The sequence below is a fragment of the Pygocentrus nattereri genome, chromosome 10, assembly GCF_015220715.1.
Source record: "Pygocentrus nattereri isolate fPygNat1 chromosome 10, fPygNat1.pri, whole genome shotgun sequence".
Classification (NCBI taxonomy): domain Eukaryota; kingdom Metazoa; phylum Chordata; class Actinopteri; order Characiformes; family Serrasalmidae; genus Pygocentrus; species Pygocentrus nattereri.
In genome coordinates this window covers 25,803,939-25,826,384 of record NC_051220.1, presented here as the reverse complement: position 1 = coordinate 25,826,384, position 22,446 = coordinate 25,803,939, and the positions used below count along the sequence as shown (strand labels likewise).

Genomic DNA, 22,446 nt, shown 5'->3' with positions numbered 1-22,446 from the left:
CCAGTTAGAGCAATATTAGATGCTAAGGAGTTAGTTGGTGCTGAGAACAACTCGTTGCCTTTTACACAAAGTCTTTAAGCAAATGATATAAAGAATGGTATGTGTACCAATGCATTAATATTTACTGTATGTTGTCAGTGCTGTACAGTCCTGTTTAATCTCACTGATTTATAAAGGTGTCAGTTACAAATTTAATAGAATCTAACCACTTAGCTTGGTATAAGTCTACCTGTTAATAATTGGGAAAAGTGTTGTCTTCCAGATTTTTTTTTAAATTCAAAACGATTTCAGCTTCAAAAATAAAATAAAAACAACTCTATTCTTCAGATGATCAGGATAACATGCATGAGGCATTATACTCTAGAGTTGTCGTCGAGTAAGATGCAGGAAAGAATGATTTCCACTGCAAGAAGTTCTCTGTATTAAATACTAGGGCAGAAAGGCACATTCACTGAACCCACAGGGAGGACGGCAACTGCCACAGGCTCCATCCTGATGGTGAACCAACCCTAACACAAAACACACTTACAAAACCCACACCCTGACACAGAACAACACAACACATACCACATACCTTTAACTGATGAGCAACAACATAAACAACACAAACAATCCTTTTTATAGAGGTTACACACCCTCCATGATCCTCCTGGCTCACAAGCTTCAAGAAGCCAGTGCCAACCAGTAGTAGGTCACTACAATACATTCAAAGAAACACCTTTCCACTATTTCTTAGAATAATAGTTTTAACTAACTTACGGACAGCGCCGTTCTCACTGTAGGTCTGTTTTAAGAGGTTTTGCCAAAGTCTTTCCTTCACTTGTCCGAGGAAGGAACTTTTATAGATGACCGTGATTGACAGAGATGTGTCTATCATCATTTTGCAAATGGCCAACTTCCAAAACAGGACTTGCAATATTACTAAACGTAAAATGATTTGACACTCAAGCACATAGGGTGATATTCTGTGTGTCAAAATGATATGAACAGGAAAGCTGAACTGCTGCACTCACATTACAGTGAACCAATTGATTTCATTAGTTGCCTTTTGGTCACCCATGACCTATATGTGTATATATATATATGTGTGTGTGTGTGTGTGTGTGTGTGTGTGCAAAATATCAAGTTCAGTCCAGCAGCAAGTCCAGATTAGTTCATGATCACATCTGTTGTAACTTGAAGAGGGCATGTTCAATTCTGCCACCATCATGATGGGAAATTTTCACATTCACTCTTCTGAGATATAATAACAAAGCATTAATTTCTCAAACACTGGAAATCCCCTTGTGAGGATGTCTGTGGCTAACTGTCATGCATTTAACAATTTATTTTCTGCTATGGAACTGGAAATCCATCAGAAATCCATTAGAGCATAGAGAAGTTCTTTATCATGTTCAGAGGGGCTGCAGTGCATCAAGGACATCAAGGTAATAATGGTCGATTTCTATCCAAAAATTCCTCTACAGTTATCTGTTATTTTGGTAATTCCCCTAGCACACTAGACAATTTTACAAAACAGTGACAGAAGAGAGAGAGAGAGAGAGAGAGAGAGAGAGAGAGAGAGAGAGAGAAAGAGATAGAGAGGGGAGAAGGTACTTGTGAATAATTTGATTGCTAAAATGTTTCCCATAAAGGAAAATCTTAAATATTTTGTTCTGTTCTCTTCAGGAAAATCGCTTTCCATTTCAGAAAATACATTAAATGGGTAACGTAACTAAATGACTACTAAATTCCATGGTGACTGTAAGACAGTAATAGCGCAGACATTCTACCATGATTTATTTTCAAAAAATCCAAACTTAACTAGGCATTTACCTTAAAAACAGAGGCGGCTCTAATGTTATGTTTTTCTTGGCGAATTAAGTATATAATTTTTCCACAAAGTGATATTGCATTTATTCAGCATTGCCCTCCAAAAGAGTGAAGTTTGATGAATCCATGTGTTACTGTGCAAACAAGCTGACATTATGCAGACACGGGACTTAACTTATGCAGCTTTCAACAAATCGTCGAAATGACAGACGACTAGCGGCACAGGTTTGTGGGTATTTCAGGAAGTCAGTAGCCCTCTTATGTGAAACATGGAAGCAAGGCCCTTGTTGATCACCCAAAACAAACCCGCTGCTCGCCTCAGCTGGCCCTTGCACAAGGGCAGAAATAAGGGATGGTATTTACAGATGCCTGGCAGCTTAGTGGGAATGAGGTGGGAGAATACAGCATCCAGAATTCAGCCAGATTCAGTAAAAATATTAGCTCCATATCAAAAAATATGAGTCCTCCAAATGTTCTTGTTCCTGTTCATGTCTCTCCTCATGACTGAACAGCTCTGTCAAGCTATGTGCCATGCCAAGTCACCCGTGAGCACTCAGCGGCAATGGCCCATGAATAAATCACATCATTTTTAATTTGTGTACTTCTATTAATCAAACATTGCAGAATTCCTAGCATGAAAAAAGAATTTCTTTAAGGAGTAAATCAAATGAAATCAAAAGCAGTTCCGAACACATGTGGCAAAATTAAAGTTAGTAATGAACTCATTTATTAGCCACTTTCATGATCCTTTATATGTTCCATGTTGTGATGCAGGATGCTTTAAATGATCTTGATTAACGTCAGGCTTAAGCAGTTTTCAGAGGAAAAAGAGCTTATAGTTTAACGTTTTCCACCACTGCTATTTTGATAACACACAGACACAAACCCACACACACATGAATTCACACACACAGTGTTAGAGGATGTATATGATAGTAGTAAGATTGTTGTGACATCAATGCTCAATTTTTCTTCTGGATTCCAATGTCACGAATGGGTTATTATGCTGGTCACACTGACAGATATCGAGTCTGGCTTCTGAGGGAAGACACAAGGTTTTCATAAGCTCATTAATCTTGAAAGGCGAAGCTGTCAGATGCATACACTACCCCTATGTCTGACATAAAAAAGGCATGTCTGAGGCCTTGATTTTGGCTTGGAGGAAAATGATATCACACAGCCTCTCCTTGCAGTGGACCTTGAGTTCTACAGTAAAGCAGTGCATACAAATAACATACATCCCTCCATCCTTATACCCTGCCAAGACTTCACTGATGATTTTCAGGTTCCCAGGGCTGTGTATCAGTCACAAACATTCAATACCAAGCACCAATTCCTGAACAATACATTTTTTGAATCCTCCTTTTAAATACAGCATACAGCATTGTGCAATAGTATTTCATTTAATTTCCAGTCAAAATAGCAATTAAATACATGATGGTTCTTCAAGGGTTCTTTAGTAAAGAAAATGGTTCTATTTAGAACCATGAACACTCAAAGAACCCTTTGCATGACTGAAGGGTTCTTTGCATCATGAAAAGGTTCTTCTGCATGATGAAGAATGTGTTGTAGATGGTTCTATGTAGAACCTTTTTGAAAATGGGTCTAAATGGCACCAAAAAGGGTTTTTCTACTTGTATAAACATCAAATCGTAAAAATAGAACACATTTTAGTGCTATATAAAACCCTTTACAAAAAGATTATATTTAGAACCATCTACAGCACATTGAAGAGTGCTTTCATCATCCAAAGAACCTTTTAATCATGCAAATGGTTCTTTTAGTGTTCATGGTTCTACATAAAGCCATTTTCTTCACTAAAGAACCTGTAAAGGACCATGATCTTTAATACCGTATATTAAGCTATTCGGTTTTAAACAGACATTTTCCAGGAGATCCGATATAAAATAATCTACTCGAATAAGGAAGGGGAAAGTCCTTAAAGGGAACAAAAACAAGTGTAAAAACAAGTGACTTCCATTGATTAGAGTCACATAGAAAACAGGACAACAAAACCATCAGATAAATGGCCCTTAAAGCTTTCAAACTTTGAGAGAGAGGAGAAAATCGAGCTTCACTCTTGCTTCAGATCTGAAAATATCCACAGGTGTTTCTGTCTATCCTTCCACTGTGAGAAGACAACTTAACACCATGAGTCTGTACGGATGTGAAGCTGCCAATAAGCTGTTATGAGGAAAGAAAATTTACAAATCAAACAAAAAAAAGGTGCTGGTGCTCTCATAACATTAAACTGACCACCCTTGAGTCCAGACCTCAACATCACTGGAAGTGTTTGGGATTACTTGGAATCTGAGAAGCAGAAAATGCAACCAACTTCTAAGACTGAACTTTGTGAAAAAAACATCCCTGCAGATTTCTTTGACTGAAAGCAAGTCTACTGAAAAGAATGAAAGCTGCAATAAAGGCAAAGAGTGGACACATTAAATACTATGCATAATGTGATATCGTATTTAGTGGTTGAGGTTTCTGTGTAATGTTCTATTAAATATATAGTTTCTCCTTTTTCCTGTTTTTCCTGACAATAACTTATACTTTAGGACTGGAAATTAAGTAAACAAAGGGTGGTTTCTGACTTCAGCACTAGCGATACTGTATATAAATAGAAACATTAAATATGTATGTGTATGGTAGAGAAGATCCACTTTTACAAATAGCAAATTGCCCGATGCATGTACTCTTTTTTTCCCCTTAAATTTAATGAATACCCACATTTATAAGTTCTCACCATCAGATGGCTGAGTGTGCTAACACTTCAAAATCCCAGGCTTTTTACATACTATGGCTTATTATTCAGTAATTACATGGACTTCAGTGCAAACTGACTGGGTTTTCTGTAGGTGTGTATAGAAGTGTGTATACAAGAGTGCAGGCCCTGGTCATTTAAGAGGTTTAAATTTCAGGAAAAAAAGTAGCATACACTGCAGACCAGTGTAACGTGTACACTGGAGATCAATTTAAGACTGTTCAGGTGACTTTGCTGGGAAGGAAGGAACCTCTGAACTCTAAACAGAGATAATAAAAATGTGCAAGGAAATAATGAATTGTTTGACATACATTGCAGTACATTTACAGTCCTTTTATTGTAAATCAAATAAATCTCTAGGAATTGCAACAAGGCGAGAAATTGAATCGAGGTGCACTCAAAATGCTTTTTTATTCTTATCGTTTTTTTTATTATTATTTTATTTTTACATTAAATCATTATAGAAAGTGTTTCCGAGTGGTTTGATGTGTAATGACCCATTGTAGAGAGACTTACAGAGTCAGAATTGTTCACTGAGGTGTTGATAGGAACTAGATGGAGCATTTAATGACTCTAAAACCTACATCACAAACACTTATTATATAAACTGGTCATGAATATGCTGCCTGATGCCTGAGACGCTGTTTTATGCTAGTTTTGAAATAAGGTTTTTTGCCTAAACAATTATATTTTAAAACAACGCAAAGTTCATGGTAAAAGGTAAATACAGGGTGTTGTCCTTTATGTCAAAAACTGAAAAGTAACAAAAGTAAAAAAAAACTGAGGTTTTGTTCCAACTGCAATAAACTAGAGGTCTTTCTCTCTCTCTCTCTCTCTCTCTCTCTCTCTCTCTCTCTCTCTCTCTCTCTCTCTCTCTCTCTCTCTCTCTGTCTCTCTCTCTCGCTCTCTCTCTCTCTCTTTGTCTCTCTCTCTCTCTCTCGCTCTCTCTCTGAGCGTTCTCTAAAATGTTCTATTTCACATTGAACACCTCTGAATGACTCTGTTGCAATAAAATTAAATTAATCACAAGTTTTGGTACAATTACCCTTTAACTCACTGCTTAATATTTAAGTCTGCTATCGGCTAAGTGATTTATGTAATACCCTCAATTTGTCCTGTACTGAGGAAGCAGTGTGGATTTCTCTGTCCATTAGGTAAATCTCTTTCTTAATGAAACTCTCAAAACAGAGAATTCAGGTAGATGAAGCAGTATGTAACATGTATTTAGCATTTTGTCCAGTTTTTTTTTTTTTTAATTCCTGGTTGGCTAAAGACTCAAGAAAGATTGTAGCAGCTGGTATTGGGTAAATTGATTTAAAGCTGAGAGCTATGAAAACTTTTTACAGCTTTTTTTTTTTTTACTAGTTTAGTCTTTATGCACAGGATGTCAGACAGAACGCTTTCCAAGGATCACAGTGGGACACTGCCAATTTTGTGGTAAGATACTACATGTGAGTCTAGCATAAAAAGAGCAACAGTCATGCAAAAAGAACCTAAGCTCAGATGTGACATATGATGCTGAGTATGTGATGCTCTTGGGCTTTTTTGCTTCCAAAAGCCCTGGGTACCATATGATACATGGCATCATGGGCTCTGTTCCAGTCTAATAATAAGAGAAAGGTTCTATCTCTCATGTTTGAAGAGGCGCCACCTAGTGGTAATATTCTTCACATGTAGCTCAAATGGAGAAAGGCTCACTTCAATATTCATTTATTCTGGCTGATTTTCAACGCTGACAGATATCTGTAGAGATCCTGTCCCTGTTCCTGTTTCTTTCTGAGTGTGCACACTAGCTAAGAGATCTGAATTTCTGTTTGCACCCAGGATCTCACATTAGAGAAGCCCACTGAAAATGCAAACATCTTAAGAAGAGCAAGCTACTGTAAGAATACAATCCATCATTCATAGACCCATTTGTGTGCGAGAGCCTGTATATTAAAGACACCAGAAAACAATGTTTCTATGTCAGCTTGAGGCAGCTAAATGAGTTTAAATAAGCTTAATAGAGAACTCCACCTATTTTGTTTTTCTGAATTTCTACATTTTCTTTGCATCATTTAGGTTTAAGAGAGATTAAATGCTTTAGGCATCTTGCTCCTTTCATTACTACTGTGAACAATTCTGTAAGTTATTCTAGAAGGAATATTTTAAATCAAACTACCGAATGACTTTGTTTGCACTTTAATGCCTTAATTAGACACACATTTTGAAAAGCTAGGGAATTCCTCTGTAATTAATCCCTTATTCTTGCTTATGCGTGTCGGCTGAGGAGGGCTTTGGTGGCTGTTGGCCATGAGGCTATGATGAGTGTTTTGAGTAAGTTTTGGCTGCTGTATTTCCCAGGAGATGTCAGTCAATGTCATGTGCTGGTATATGCCGACATTTCATTGAAAATGGCCACCATCTCCAAAGGAGTCTGTCAATGGCACTTTGATTGACCTCAAGAGTTGCTATTGTACAGCGTCACAACTGTCAGGCTGGCTTGCCCAGTTTTGCACAGTGCATGTTTTGCCAGTGTTTTCAGCTTGTATACATCATAACTTGCGAAGGAAAGGAAGAACAGGACCTACCAGTAATCGCTGCAGCATTCGGCCATCCTGTCAACCTCATTATCAAGAATACAAATACAAATATCTATGAATGTGATCCATTTGAAATAAATATGAAACAAACATTTCACAAAAAAGCAAAAGAATGCCAAAATAAACATTTACAGATTATTGCTCCACCTGAACATAGCTACAAAACTAGCTTGACATTTTGACTGGATGTGTATGGGGATTTTCTTTCCACTCTCTAGCTTGATACAACATTTCTGCTGTATGGTTTGAATTTAACACCTTGTATTTTATGGAGGTCTGAATATCTCAGTCAACAATCAACAGTATGCACTAAACACTGCTCGTTACAGCCGGTGCTGAGCATGTTGACTTACTGCAAATTCTGTGTGGTCAGTACAGCAATTTGCTTCATACCAGGAACTTATACATTTGCTTTTCATGTTGTTTTTCAACATTAATGTAAACAAATGCAGTTGCTAGGTGCTAGATAGCTAGGTAGTTAGCGATACCAGTTTATGTTACTGTAAAGCAGCTTTTACTCTGCATCGTCTCATGAGTTTTGTAATGTCACTCAGTCGAATTATTTTGTGGAATCATGTAGTTCTGTGGTTGTTTGAGTGGCCAGGATAAAACTCTGGCAAATATCTGAAATGGTCCCCTTCTCAAATTACTGATCACTGGGCTGATTTCATTGTTGTGGCTGTGCCTCTACTGGCAACAGTGTTACCTGGAAATTGGGGCTAAAAGTGACATGAAACAACATTTTTTCAAAAGGATTTATAGATGTTGCCACTGATACGCGTTTAGTATTTGTAATAATTCGCTTGGTGAGAAATTACATCATTAATCAAAATTACAAACAATTGTAAAACTGGCTTTGCAGTTGAAGGTTTTTCAGGATTCTAGGATTTTAGAGGCTATTTAACTATTAAGAAAGTAAGCAAACATTTGATCCAGATTTTCTAGTGCTGCACCAAGAATGATTCTTCACTTGACTTCACTGACTTAATAATTCATTTATTACTTCATTTATGACTTAAATTATTATGCGAGTTACTATTAAAAAGAGGAATATATATATATATATATATATATATATATATATATATATATATATATATATATATATATATATATATATATATATTAGAAGAAAAGTAGATAAGAAAAAGAGAAAATGTACAGCAACAGCTGCTGGGCCAAAAGAGCTGTAATTGTACCTGTTTAGACATGTGAAAGTCCTGAAGACTGGAATATTACTTCATGCACCTATACAATAACAATACAATACTAATACGTATCAGTGGTGCTATATGGTTCTTATTAAATTGGGGCTTATAATGAAAGCTATGGATTGGTTTTAATAAGCTGCTCAGCAGTCAATCTGAATCCAGGCTACAAAGATACCCTTTAAATTTAGTCACTATAAAGTGATAATGTAACATTTGCAAGTTGCAAAAATCTGAGGCACTGAAATAAATCGTTAAAATATTTATCTCACAAGTGTATTTTTTCCAATACTCCTTTATATAACAGTAGAACAAATGCAAAAATGTATAAATATATAAATAAATTTAAAAAAAAAGTAAAAAGATCTTTCTTTGATGAGGTAGTTACAAGAAAACAAATTTCTAGACCTTTCTTGACTTCCCCTGCCATCACGTGAATTTGTTCAGCATGACATGATGAGGTTGAGCCAAGCCAAATATGGGATTCCTTGAGGAGAGGTTTGGAAATGGCTAAGCACACTGTCGCACATAAAAGTAAAACGTATCATATTATACTATTTATATTTATTATAATATTGGTGTTCTTCTCTGAGCAAATAAATGCTTACTTCCCAATTAAAATACTGTTTAAATATTGATTTCTCAGGTGACTAAGACTTTTACGCAGCACTGTATGTCACTGACAGACTGATGCACTGCAAACAAATGTCAGCATCATCAAGACTATCCATCCATAACGCATTCTCTGCAAAATTCAGTCTGTGAAAAATCATATAAGCTGTAGCTTTTCTATCAGTGCTGCTTTTCTGTCCGCTTCACAGTATCCATAGCCAGTGTCCATAACCCAAACCTTCAGATTAGGTGTCACTTATTTCTAAACCTAGAAAAAAAATAGCAACGCTGCTGATGAACTGAAGCACTAGCTTCTCAGTAACACTGTCATGTTTGACTCTCTTTCTCTAATGTTGGCCCACTCACCATGTGTTTCGCTCAGTCCAGCTGTTCCAGTACGCAGAAGCACAATCCATTGGAGATAAATGCATACATGTCGACACTATATAGACTATGTGACTTTTCTTGCTCCAGCTGAAAATGTTCTGTGTCTGTTCCACCCCTTCCAATTAGATGCTAGTTTTCCATAGGGGAGAAATTTTTGTAAGGTCAAAAGAAATTAACTAGGCTGTTTGGGGCTGGCATGTGCTCTTTCTCTCTCTCCCCCTCTCTCTCTCTATCCCTCTCCCTCTCTCTCGTTAGATGCATGGAATATGGAGATTTAACAATTCACCGCCTTCTAGCCTGATCGAGTCACTTCATTCAAGTGTTATGAATATATGCTTAAAATGTTCATAAATAGCTCAATATGGGTTCTTTTCTTTCAGGGTTATCAGTTTTGTAGTGGATCTGTTGACGCCAGTGCAGGTGATCTATTAACCGTCGCTGAATCGGCAATAGAAGCAGGAATTTTAGCGACAGCGTTTGAACGGGTGGCCTGTCTGTGTCGGAGTGAGGCAGCACGTGTTTCCTCCTATCAACCTGAAATGATAACTATATATATATATATATATATATATATATATATATATATATATATATATATATATATATATATACGTGTGTGTGTGTCTGTGTGTGTGTGGGCGCGTGTGTGTGTGTATGTGTATTCGTTCAAACAACAACAACAACAACAACAATAATAACAAAATAACTCCAGCATTTCCCATTATTAAGCAACGCGGTTAAATCAAGCAGGCACTTGATCCGTCAATATAATGACAGCTAAGATCATGGAAGACCCTGAGAAGCTGGGGGGATGCTATTGCATGATGTGCAGGTTACATTTCATACATTGGGTTTTATGTTCCTCACTCCACATTGAGTCTGTTTAAAGCACGCAATCCAGACCTGGCCTAACAATTTCCATACCGGGCAATGAGATCAGAAAACTCACAAACACTAAATCAAAACCGGAGGCAGAACGGGTCTTCAATAAAACACCGTGGACAATCCAGAGGGGGGGAAAGCAAACTGAAACCACATCATGTAGAAAATATGCTATATGCATCTGCCATTGAAACGTTTAGAGCAATGTGTTGGTATAACAACTGATTAGAAAGAGCTCTGCAAAATATCTTGATTTTATCTTGGCGTCCGAATTATCAGTCTGATCTGTGGCTGTGTGTGTGTGTGTGTGTGTGTGTGTGTGTGTGTGTGTGTGTGTGTGTGTGTGTGTGTGTGTGTGTGTGTGTGTGTGTGTACTTCTGCAGCACCTCCATTCTCTCTTAAAGCCATTAAACGCAAAAAGAATGAGATTGATGAGAATTTTACGGCGTCCCCATGTTAACACTGTCAAAGCAGACACATCGCAGTGGTTCATATGCAGCATGACGCATTAAGCTGAGAAATGGGCCGGCTCCATTGATTGCCGATAGCGGAACGGTTTCCAAACACATGTGTAAGATCCTGTTGGCGGAGCCACGTTTAAAACAAAGCAAAGCCACATGTAAACCTTGCAAAGACCACCTTCTCACCACTTTACCTCCCAAACTGGTTTACTATATCTCTTTTTCTTGAAGTGAGTGTCTGAATAGCAGAGAGAGTTTCAGTCAATAAAATAAGAACAGGGATGATTACACCGTCCCTGTATGCTGGGATTACACGTGAACGGATCCGAACACGGCATTAATAATTATGGATGACTGGTGGCCTAATGATATATAACCTACAGTAAATACGAGCTGCCAAGTCCATTATGAGACCATGTTCCATTGTTATGTCATAATTCACCCGTGCGACCATCTCCAGGGCTGAAAATGGCTTCATTGTCTTTCACTGCAGTCCTGATGGGATCCACTGAGAAGGGAATCCCGCGCCTATTTAAAGTTTACTCCTTCAATTGAAGACAAACTGCTCCCCTGAGAGCCCACAGACAGAGGTGACATCAGAAGTGATGGGACTACAGTGGAGGGGACATGATTCTGAAACCGCGGGGATATGACTTCCCAATAGAGTTGGATAACGTCTATAAACGTTGTGATGAGTGTAAAAGTGAGAAATGAAAATAGGCTCCGCATTGGAAATGAAAAATGCTTAAAGCAGGTTTGGACACAAGCTAACTTTGAACATAAAAGCATTGAAATCTATAATCTATTTCTTTAGCTTTATCCAGTGGTTTTTAGCACCGGTGTCAATTCATATTGATGAGTCTGGCACTTGATCATGTCCTATAATATCAATAATGGCTTAGTGGCCCGATATATTAACTTAGGCACTCTAGATGTTCCGTGTTTTATTATTGTTTCCCCAAATTTTTCATTGATCGAAATATATAATGATACAAATATGGTCACACAGTGCATTAGGTCGCCTGTATAACATTAATTCCCCGCGAATTATTTTAGAGCTGATTTCAAGAATACTGAATTATCCTAGAGGCCAACAAACGTAGGCACCATATTATATTGGCATCATATTATATATCGTATTAAAATAGAATAAATTATTAAGATATAAGTAAATGATGAAGACATGCCTAAGCTATATGTAAACGAATATTGTTATTATTATTATTATTATTATTATTATTATTATTATTATGTAGTATTTATACAATTTAATTGTAATTGTAGTTTTGTGTGATTTGAAAGCACTGCAGGCTCTTAGAGCTTAAAGCCTAATTTTGCTCAGAATGTTTGCAAAATAGTCATCAAAGTAATAAATATTAAGATATAAACAATAATTGATTCTTTATTTTGCCTAAAATGAGTGGAATTCTCCAAATTCCCAACGGACATCTTTTCCTCACTGCATGGACAAATCTTTTTCCTCACAAATGTCATCAACCGAACGTTATGTATATGGCGGACATGTGATATTTAACAATTATCTGACCACAGATAAACTCGCCAATCTATTTTATAAATCTGTCTGAATTAAGGGAGAGAGAACGAGAGAGAGAGAGAGAGAGAGAGAGAGAGAGATACTACATGCACGCTCGCGCCGTTCAATACAGCATCAACACGCTTTCAACTCAGCAAAGAACTTTTCCCGTAACCGTTCTTCAGATAAATGAAAATGACTTTTCTAGAGGAATTTTGCATTCCTACCTGAATGTCTCCAGCGGTCGAGCTTCAAATCGTCTGAACGATCACTGCTTTTATAGAAGTCCTCCGCATTTTTGGTGCACCGTTCATCTTCTCATGTCTTCACAGTGCACCCAGTCAGTTGGAATGGGGTGCAATCCCCATTTCATCCAGACGGGGGAGCCTGACGTCGCTCGAGCAACTCTATGCACACTGTAGGTGGCCATGACATGAAATGGCAAAAGTACATATGTGTTGTAATGGTCATACTTTTCGAGCAGCATCTTGCGCTTGACCTTCTGCTGCTACAGTACCACCACTGCAAGATATACGACGTCAGCTGCGATTGGATGCACCCACTGAATGAATTTCAGAAGTTCAGGCCCATTATGCTTTCCCTGCATTTTTCAGCACCTTGACTAACATCGTTTTTAGTTCTTGCTTTCACTTACTGAACGAATAAAAGTTTATGCTGCGCTTCGACCTGATGTTTTCCATGTGCGAAAGACTTCTTGTGAACTACAGTCACGTAGGATAGTGACACTGCTCCTTATTGCCAATGGGTCGACTGTTAACTTTAACAAGTGACATTTTGCGAGCTAATAAACTATACCTTCTTTCCATCCTCTGGAAACACTGAGGTCATGCTGTGATAATGCAGCCTCTTGGAATTTGGTCAGTACCGTATATAGGTTAGTATATACTTCTAGGCCTGACTTAGAGCACCGCCTGCTCTGCTACAGGTACTCAAAGGTAGGTGAAGCTTCACAGACCATGACCTCCACCGCGTAGAACATAGTTTTGCATGAGCATAAGAGGTCAGTAAAAGCATCATGTCATGCCAAAACATGATGCAGCCAAGTACGTTTAAAATTAGAAAGGGCTACATTGCATCTTTAAGGTAAAAATTATTCATTAGAAATCGTAAGAATTTGAGTGTATATATTGCTGCCCATGTCTTGAACAGCTCATGTGTAAACGCATATCTACAAATTACAAAAAAAAGCATATAAGAACATCTAGTTGAATCGTTGTGCGCATGTGTGTAAAGCGTGCTTACTCGTCTCAAATGTGTCAAATGTATTGCATATTGCTTCTTTCTTCTTCATCATCACTACACTCTCAGGAAAAAGGGTATTAGACCGATACTCTTTTATGGGGTGCTACCCTCAAGGGAATCTTCAGCATACTGTTAGAAATAAAGGCGCTGTGCAGGTACATTTTCATTCCACAAGGTACAAGCAATGTAAACGTACCCTTAAAGGTACAACAGTGGTTTTAATATCCAACTGTATACCTTCAATAACTTTTCCCAGGTGAAAAGTCCGTATTTGTACCTTTTCATTATCTAATGTTTTAAAACAGAACAATACAGTAAAAAGCCTGGAGAGGAGACGGGGTGTGTGGAGTCAATACAACTATATAATTATAAAATTTGAAATATAATTTCAAAGGATTATAGTACAAAAATGTTCCCTGACTAAACCATGTACCACCCCAGCGACAAAAGGGCTGTTGCCCCAGTGATAGTTTCGCACCTTTTTTTCCGAGATGGTAGGCTGACTTTATGGAGCATAACTGTTCCATATTTCATTGAAATTGTATAGTTTTTAAGCTCTATTGACTCCACACGCTCTGTCGTGCCTCGTTATTGTATTGTTCTGTATTAAACCATTATGTTATGAAAAGGCACAGATATGCACCATTTATCTTGAAAAAAAAACTTACACTGCTGGACCGCGAAACGGTTGGTGTACTTTTAAGGGCACATTTACATAGTTTGTACCTTAATGAATGAAAAATGTACCTCCTGTTTTACAGTGCAGACATCAGTAGGCATTACATATGCACTTCTACTGCAGAGCACAGACCTCTTTCCTACAGACTGCCTTGCCACTTCTAAGTGTAATAACTTCACGTGAAACCATCTTGCATTATGTTTTGGCACAGGTTAGGTCGTACTCCCTCACGTCCAACCCCTTTAATCTGAATTAGCCCGTTCAAAAGGTTAAATTACGCATACCGGATGGCTCTTTCGCGGAGCAGCCTCTCCGAACACGCGAGGACCAATGAAATGAGACCACAGCTCGCAGCGTAACCGGAGATATTGACGTGGAGGACGCCTCAAATTAATCCGAGCAAACCTCAGCCTGTGGGATCGCACGAATTCGCCTTTAACGAATGAAGAGCAGTCTGACCGCTTCGTCCGAGGGAACTCTAACGTTTCTGCTCGTGGAGGGCCAGAGAGGTGGTCCGCGGATATTTTTGGTGCACTTTTGTGCTCTCCACACTGTATGCGGCGGAGGCAGCGCGTTCAGCCATTGAAGGGGAACTGTTTCGAGGAAAGCATCACGAAAGCTCGGACAAATGGGTGAGCCCTCGTCCACATCATGCATGCTTCAGTGGCAGGGGGATGAAAGGAGCTGAGCTCTCTTTACGTGCCTGCATAACGCCTGAAAGTCAACGTCTAGTGTCCGTTCGCTGTTTATTCCGAAGATGCATGTGGTTAAAAGTTAGTGGATCGTTGCTGCTGCTAGTGGCAGCTCAAGAGCAAACAGTTCACACATATGTGTAGCCTATAGGTACAACCTGCATGTAACACACCGACATGTACTACAATATCAATGCTCAAAGAAATCACCTAGCGTTATAGCTCGTGCAGTGGATCGCCATTTTTCCTTTCGCCTGTTATCTGATGAGTTGATGGGCGAATTCTTGTTTCTCTGCACTGTTTTAGCCTCTGTAATCCAGCTTTGCCTGTTTTCTTCTCCAGAGCAAACTTACGGGGAGGTGAACCAGTTAGGAGGGGTTTTTGTGAACGGACGACCCCTGCCCAACGCCATACGGCTAAGAATAGTGGAGTTAGCCCAGCTCGGGATCCGACCTTGTGACATCAGTAGGCAACTTCGCGTTTCCCACGGCTGTGTGAGCAAGATCCTGGCCAGATACAACGAGACCGGCTCTATATTACCGGGCGCTATCGGAGGCAGCAAGCCCCGAGTCACGACGCCCAACGTGGTGAAAAGCATACGGGAATACAAACAAGCAGATCCTGGGATTTTCGCCTGGGAGATTCGGGACCGACTTCTAGCAGATGGAGTATGTGACAAATACAACGTGCCCTCGGTCAGCTCCATCAGTCGGATTTTACGGAACAAAATCGGGAACCTCTCCCAGCCAAACCAGTACGAGCCTGGCAAGCAGGCACCGCCGCAGCCGAGTCTTTCTTACAACCATTTATATCCATACTCCTACCCCAACGCCATGTCCCCTTCCGGGACTAAAATGAGCAACCCTCCCGGCGTCCCAGTCACCGGTGGACATGTGAGCCTGTCCCGCGGCTGGCCTTCAGCGCACACGGTCAGCAATATACTGGGCATCCGAGCTTTCATGGACCCGACAGGTGAGACTAGCTGGCGTTTACATTTCTTAATAAATAATAATAAAAAGTCTGTTGAGTTACTGACTGCGAAGCTCCTCTACTATATCTATACGAGGCCTACTGCAGCCCGATTTAGACTTCAGAACATTCTACAGCATTCCTAAAAATAGTGCAGCCTGTGCAATTCACTGACAAAAATAAAAAGAGAAAAGTAAAGTCCTTCCGTCGTTTAACGAGCGCAAGAACGCGACCGTGTAGGCCTCGATTTTGCAGGCCACTCTCCCACAAACATGCAAGCAGATTCTAAGCCTGCAAGTAGCAACGAGTCACGCAGCAATATTTTCGAACTGTGCACAATGAAATAAGATTCTATTCATTAAACATTCTTTGCATTAAAGTCTGTGCATTTAACTGTATAATTACTAGAATTTTCTTTTTGTTTGAGGTGTGTAGTTTTGGTGAGCAAACTGCTTGTCAATTGTATGTTTTAAATTTCCTATTTCAGCTTAATTCCATATATTATAAAAAAAACACCAAAATACAAATGAATTTTAAATAAATGCAATTCACTTCATAAAATCGCATTCAAGCAATTCGGCGGTTAATTTGAAGAAATTTTATTCTTAAAGAAAATAATGAAAACACACATTATCCACACATGAATATTCATTTGAAAAACACTTAAATTTAAGTTAAACGTGTTCTTCAAAATTCTTCTACTCTCTGTTTGTAAGCGTCACTGTGTACACTTGTTTCTTTCTTCTAAAGCTCACAGAAGCCCAAAATGTGGTTTTGTATGATGTCTGTTTTCTGTCCAGCTATTGCTGGCGCTGAAGGCTACGCACCAAAAATGGAGGACTGGGGGAGTGTGAACAGAGCCACGTTTCCCCCCACGCACGGAGTGAACGGAATAGACAAGTCGTCTATTGACTCGGACATAAAGTATCCTCAGGTAAGGGCTTTTAAACACAGCCGGCGCACTGACCCAATGACATCTCAGTGTGGAACGTTTATGCCATGAAGCTTCTTTAGTTTGAGGTGAATGAATATTTAGAAATTATTGTTGCAGATATTACATATCTAAATATCTGTGTGTGTGTGTTTTCTCAGACTTCCTCCACTCTCTCTAGTTACGTTCCGCCATGTGCCTATTCTCCTTCCAACCAGTATGGGGTTTATAGTGGCCCAGCAGGTAGCTATGTGGGCCCGGGGCCCCACTGGCAGGCTCAGGGGGCGACCCTCTCCCACCCAGGCAGCGGCATGGCCATCCACTCGGGGGACATCCATTCTGCTATGCCCTTCAAACATGCTGCACGAGAGGGTAGGCACCCTCTAATGTGATATCCTGTCCATAGATGATTGCGCATTATTTCATTATGCAGCCGTGTTTTTGTTTTGTTTTTTCGTTCCCTAATTTTGAGCCCACCCAGGAGTCCTAACTGATCAGAGCTGTGTTTCCCAAAAGCACGGAAGGTGATCGTAGTTTTGCAAGTCATCAGCGTGCTAATCTAAACGATCTTAACAGTTAAACGCGCACGTTTAGACGCAGAACCGATAGTGTATCAGCGCGTAACAGGCGATTGCGTTTAGTGGAAATTTCACAAAGCTCTTGGCTGAATCAGGACACCAGCAACACTGGAAGACATGATGCAAAAAAAGATTTTATTTCGAAAACTTTTCTGCTGAACTTCACTAAACTGGAAACACGTGCATTAGTACGTTGCTGTGACGTAATTACTGCCTCAAGGAAATAACAAGTAAAACATTCACTACAGTGTAAAATAATTCAGTGTTTTTTATGCAGTAACCTGGTTGCCTTGAAATGCTGAGTTTATTCAATTTAAATAAAAAGCTGACAGAACACAAATCAGAGATTACTGATCTGTTCGCGCACTATTGGAAGCTCAGTGAAAGTAAACCCAAGTTACCGTTTTTACGTTAAAACATCGAATGCTGTTTTAGAGAGCGATGATGCTCAGCGCTGTATGACAAAAGCCTTTATTACTCTCTCTCTTTTCGCGTGTCAAAGTGTCTTTGGATGGCGACACAGAGCAGGTGCTCGACTTCAACAGTAAACTTTCCTGCTTAAGAAGCTTCTGACTGATCGCACAGGTTTTGATGAGGAGTGCAGGAGTTCATGTCAGGTCAGCTTGCTGTGTCCTGATCTCAGCTCTTGTGGTGTGGCCTACGTCATATGAACTAACAGGGAGTGACATCACGAAAGTATGACTGTTTATGAACATATTAAGTTTTATGGCTGATTAATGACGCTTGGAGGGAGTCATGCTGGGCTTTAATACAGAGGTATAAAAGAACAGATTTTCATACATCCTGCTATAAGTAAGTCTGCTTTATGAATAGCTGCTATGTGTGATTTGCAAAGCTTTGCATATTGAACTGTTTTTCTTTGTATGATTATACGATGTTTTGTTGTTGTTTTAAAAATAAGTAAACACCTCTACAATTATTGTTTATTCGCTGAATGTAACCTATTGGAAGCACAAAATGTGTCCTGGGCAAAAGCTTTATATATTCCAATGGGTCAATAAAGAGAAATCGTGCGCTAAAATGTAGAAAAACGCCAGATTTAAGCGTGCTCCCTGTACAGGATGTGTTCAATTAAATTAACTTAAAAAATCAACAAAAGGTGATTTGACAGGACTGCCCAAACTTTTGCACATGACTGTTATTTACACACTGGTTCAGATCACGCCTCTTATGGGGGAAAGGGTTTATGGGTAACTGCTCTAAACGAGGTCTATTCTGTAAGTGTACCGTGCTGCTGTGGGAATATAATTACCACCTGCCTATTTATCTACACACTGAAAAACACGGTTCTTCAAGGGATCTTCAGTAAAGGGAATGGTTCTAGTTTCATATAGAACCATTTAAATACTTAATGGTTCTATGCACGGTAAAACGGTTCTTCAGATATGTTGTTCATGGCTCTGTGTAGAACTTTTTAAAAATGGTTCTATAAAGCACCAAAAGAAAAAAAAAACAGTTCCGCTGTTGCTAGGATGTTGATGTTAAGAACCGTTTTTCTTTACCACAGAACCCCCGAAGAACCATTTCTTTTTAAGAGTGTATCTTTCTCTAACTGTTTTGCTCTTTGCTTTTCCCAGGAGACAGAAAACCCGCGAGTCCTCTCATTAAGCAGCAGCATGAGGCTCTGAGCAGCATCCACGGTCTCAGCCTCCCTCAGCCTACCTCATCCTCATAGCCCGGGAAGCGCACAGCCTCCTCTCCTAAAGCTAGCAGCGCACTTAGCTGAGCGCATTTCAAGAACTCAGACTCTGTAAGTTCACACGCTCCTCTTCCTCTCAACGCCTTGTCCCGCTCTGGCTCGGCCCTCTGTGACAGTCCAGGCCTGGCTTCTCATCTACCACGCGTGTTTTTTTTTTTCTGAAACTGAAATGAATGTAACGTTTCACTTTTTTGCAACATGCCCTTGTGCCGCGCTGTGCTGGTGGCTGGTTGGTGGTCTTTGCTCCTCCACGCGCTTGTATGTCTACGCTATTTATGAAAACGACTGCATCGCCATTGTCGAGGGTTAACCTGCCTGGGCAATAGTGTAATGTTATTGGTTACTTCTCCTCCGCAATTCCTTTCAAATGAAAAACGAAAAAAAGAAAAGAATAAAAAACTGCAATACATTAATCACACTCAAATATGTGAACAAAGTAATTAATTGTTAATTGTAAAATATTACAAATTCCTTAGGTATATATTTTTTATAAATTCATTTGTAAATAAGCTGAATAAAGGCATGGTATAAGAACACCTTTGTAGTCCACGTCATTCTTGTGTGATTATTGCGATTGTGTTGTGAAGCCGAATGGTTTTAGCTCCACTTTTGGACTTTTCTAACTATTTGCTATTATGTGTTTATCGAGTCCATGATCAGCCTCCAGCCCCCGGGTTGGTGGTATCCCAGACTACCTACTGCAACCACAATTAGCTGCAAAAGTGCAGTTAAAACTCTTTTTTCCCCCAACAAGAAACAGTTGAATGCAATATGGCGTGTGGAAAAACGCGTGGGTGAGTGGGTGATAGGGCTATTTTGCTTTCCTCTCATGTGCGCTACCATGTTTAATGGTGCTTAGCAGTGTTTGGCGCCTCGTGTGATGCTATCGTTGTTTATACTGGACCGAAGCCACGAAGGCGGTCCAATATCAAATATCGACATGAGCCTAATCAACTCCTCTTATTCTCATATCTCAGGATTGGTTTGGGACACCAGCATCGGATACAATTTCACCCAGTTGTTGTGCTTTGCGATCATCTTGGAGGCTGTTAGGATCAACTTCGCTGTTTTGTCAACGTGATGAATACAGAAAATGTCCGGCTAACAGAAAAGCTCGTGTTTTAGATGGCATGTTATGATTGGAGCTAATAGGACTTACCAGTCCGGATAGATCTGAAACGAGCAGAAGTACATTTAGTTGTTCTGTTTCCTCTAGTTATAAAAACTGTTGTTTATATGAACGTTTTCAGGGCTGACTTTCCTCGTGGTGTACGTTGGATGCCATTAAGAGCGAATACAGGTCAAGACAGTTCAGGTTTGCTAAGCTGCTAAGCTATGCTTTTAATCGTTCGCTGCTCAGAGCTGTTGGTTTATAACTTGTGGGTGTTGGAAATGAATCAGCTGGACAATTGGATGCACATGTGAGCGGCTTGTGCCAACGACGTAATTTCCATCGACTTGCCAACGTCACATCGAGCTTAGCCTTTCTTTGTTATAGGAAGGCCTGGAGTACATGGCAGCGATTGAGTTCATTAGAGCGGGCCGGTAAAATCACCCAGTGCGTCGTAGTTTGGTCATGTTTGGCTGTTTTGGGAGACATTTTGTGTTAACTGCACGCACAGTGGCTGCAGGATAAGCAGAGAGCCAGAGGAGCTTTACCAGAAAAGCGATGTGGCTGAAAAAAGGAAAAGTACAGGCCAAGAAAAGGTTCCGGATGTCAGATTTTTGAATTACACCGTTTTTATCTTAATCGCAGAGCAACAAAGCTCAGTAGAAAGTACAAAAGTCAAGCTTGTGATTGGTCAAGTTTATAGTCGCTGTTTGGACTGGCGCAGCGAAAATGGTGCAGGAAATGAAAAACATTTCGTTAGATTTCCTCATTCAGAGTTTTCCTTTCTCTTCTGTTTTTTTTCTCTCTTTCCATTTCAATAGTAATTTACTTTTTAAAATCTTGTATTCCTACAGCTTCAGCTGTGATTTCTCAGGCCCATTAGCTAAAAACGGCTGCCACAATTCGAACCTTCGAAGATATTTATCATAAATTAAGTAATTAATGCATTTATTTATTTTCTTTTCAGTAAGTCAATAAATGCAGCGTAGACCACGTTATTTCACTGTTCCAGTTGTGTTATTATTATTGTTGTTGTACCCTAATTATTACTTGGTTATTCTCTCCATCTTGTTGGTTTCAAAGTCACGTGTAATAACAGCGCATCTCCGAGTTTTAAATATGTAGTTATTTAGAGAGATTTTATGATTTCCATCATTGATTTCATTCAGCTGTGAAATTACTGCACTGGCGGATCAGATCGCGTGATCAGTTGATAATATTTTCTCGCCGTTTTTCCGAGATTTTGACAGTTTTTTTTACTGCCACTTATGGTTTAATTGTAATCCCGAACTGTAATAAACTATGAAAACTACACGCAGAGACAGAAATGCTGTACTAACTACACTACAGCTGTAAATGTTTATTAATAATAATTATATATTACAACAATAACAGCAATAATAATAATAATAATAATAATAATAATAATAATAATAATAATAATAGGACTGTGTCTCGTTTTCAAGAACCTAAAACACCGTTTTAATAATTGCAGCAGTTTTCTGATGAGCAGTTACTCTGTAGAGGTTCTGGTCGGTTCTCTTAGTTCTGACTGTTTCATTCACGCTGCTAACCGCCAGAGTCTGATGATCCTCCTGCTGAGAGACGTTTGAGTGACACATCTTTGGAACATTGTTGACAGGCAGTCTATACACACACCCCTCAGCCCTCACTGAGGCACTTAAAGTTTCAAATGTCTGACTTCAGATGTACAGAATCACTAATCGCACACTCGTTCAGAGCAGCTCAAACACGCAGCCACGTGCAAACACATTTCACTTCATCTGCTCGACGCCCTGCTTTGAGTTGTGTCCTCATTGTTATAATAATGATAGTAATGTCAGGGGCAGTAACTGCTTATTGATATATTCATTATTTATTTATCTATTTGGGGCTTGATAGGTGAGTGGTGGGGTGTCGAGGTTGGACTTTTCGAGTAACTGCTACTGGGTAAGCTTTAACAAAGCGAGTGTCACATTATTGGATTCACATTAGTGAGCAATGCTTTGTATTAAATGTGTGTTAAGATGAAGTAATCAAGTAATCTAGTAACTGAATTTCTATGTCTTTCTCAGTCAGTGTGTTCTGTGTCCTACATGTATTCTTTTGCTTAAAGGACCTATCATTTTTAAATTTATTTATTAATGTCCACATGTGACATTTGTTTGTTTTTTATAACCAAAACAATCGTATTTCGTCTTCTATGGCCTTTCTTGCTTTATCACTTACAATTAACCAGGCTGTTCATGTTACTGTGCCTT

At 39.3% G+C, this 22,446-nt stretch overlaps 1 protein-coding gene across 1 annotated transcript; it reads left to right on the top strand.

Annotated features, from left to right (window-relative positions):
• The first annotated feature begins 14,496 nt into the window (after positions 1 to 14,496).
• pax1a (paired box 1a) lies at positions 14,497 to 19,576 on the top strand. The gene is made up of 5 exons (XM_017711876.1): positions 14,497 to 14,816; positions 15,219 to 15,848; positions 16,646 to 16,779; positions 16,938 to 17,148; positions 18,953 to 19,576. The coding sequence occupies exons 1-5, from the start codon at positions 14,813 to 14,815 to the stop codon at positions 19,048 to 19,050; spliced, it is 1,077 nt and encodes a 358-aa protein (XP_017567365.1). The 5' UTR covers positions 14,497 to 14,812; the 3' UTR covers positions 19,051 to 19,576.
• The last annotated feature ends 2,870 nt before the right edge of the window (positions 19,577 to 22,446 follow it).

Excerpts from the sequence above, each read along its gene's own strand:
- pax1a (XM_017711876.1), top strand. Across the intron at positions 15,849-16,645 it reads AGCTTTCATGGACCCGACAG|CTATTGCTGGCGCTGAAGGC; the intron begins GTGAGACTAGCT and ends TTTTCTGTCCAG. Across the intron at positions 16,780-16,937 it reads CGGACATAAAGTATCCTCAG|ACTTCCTCCACTCTCTCTAG; the intron begins GTAAGGGCTTTT and ends GTGTTTTCTCAG.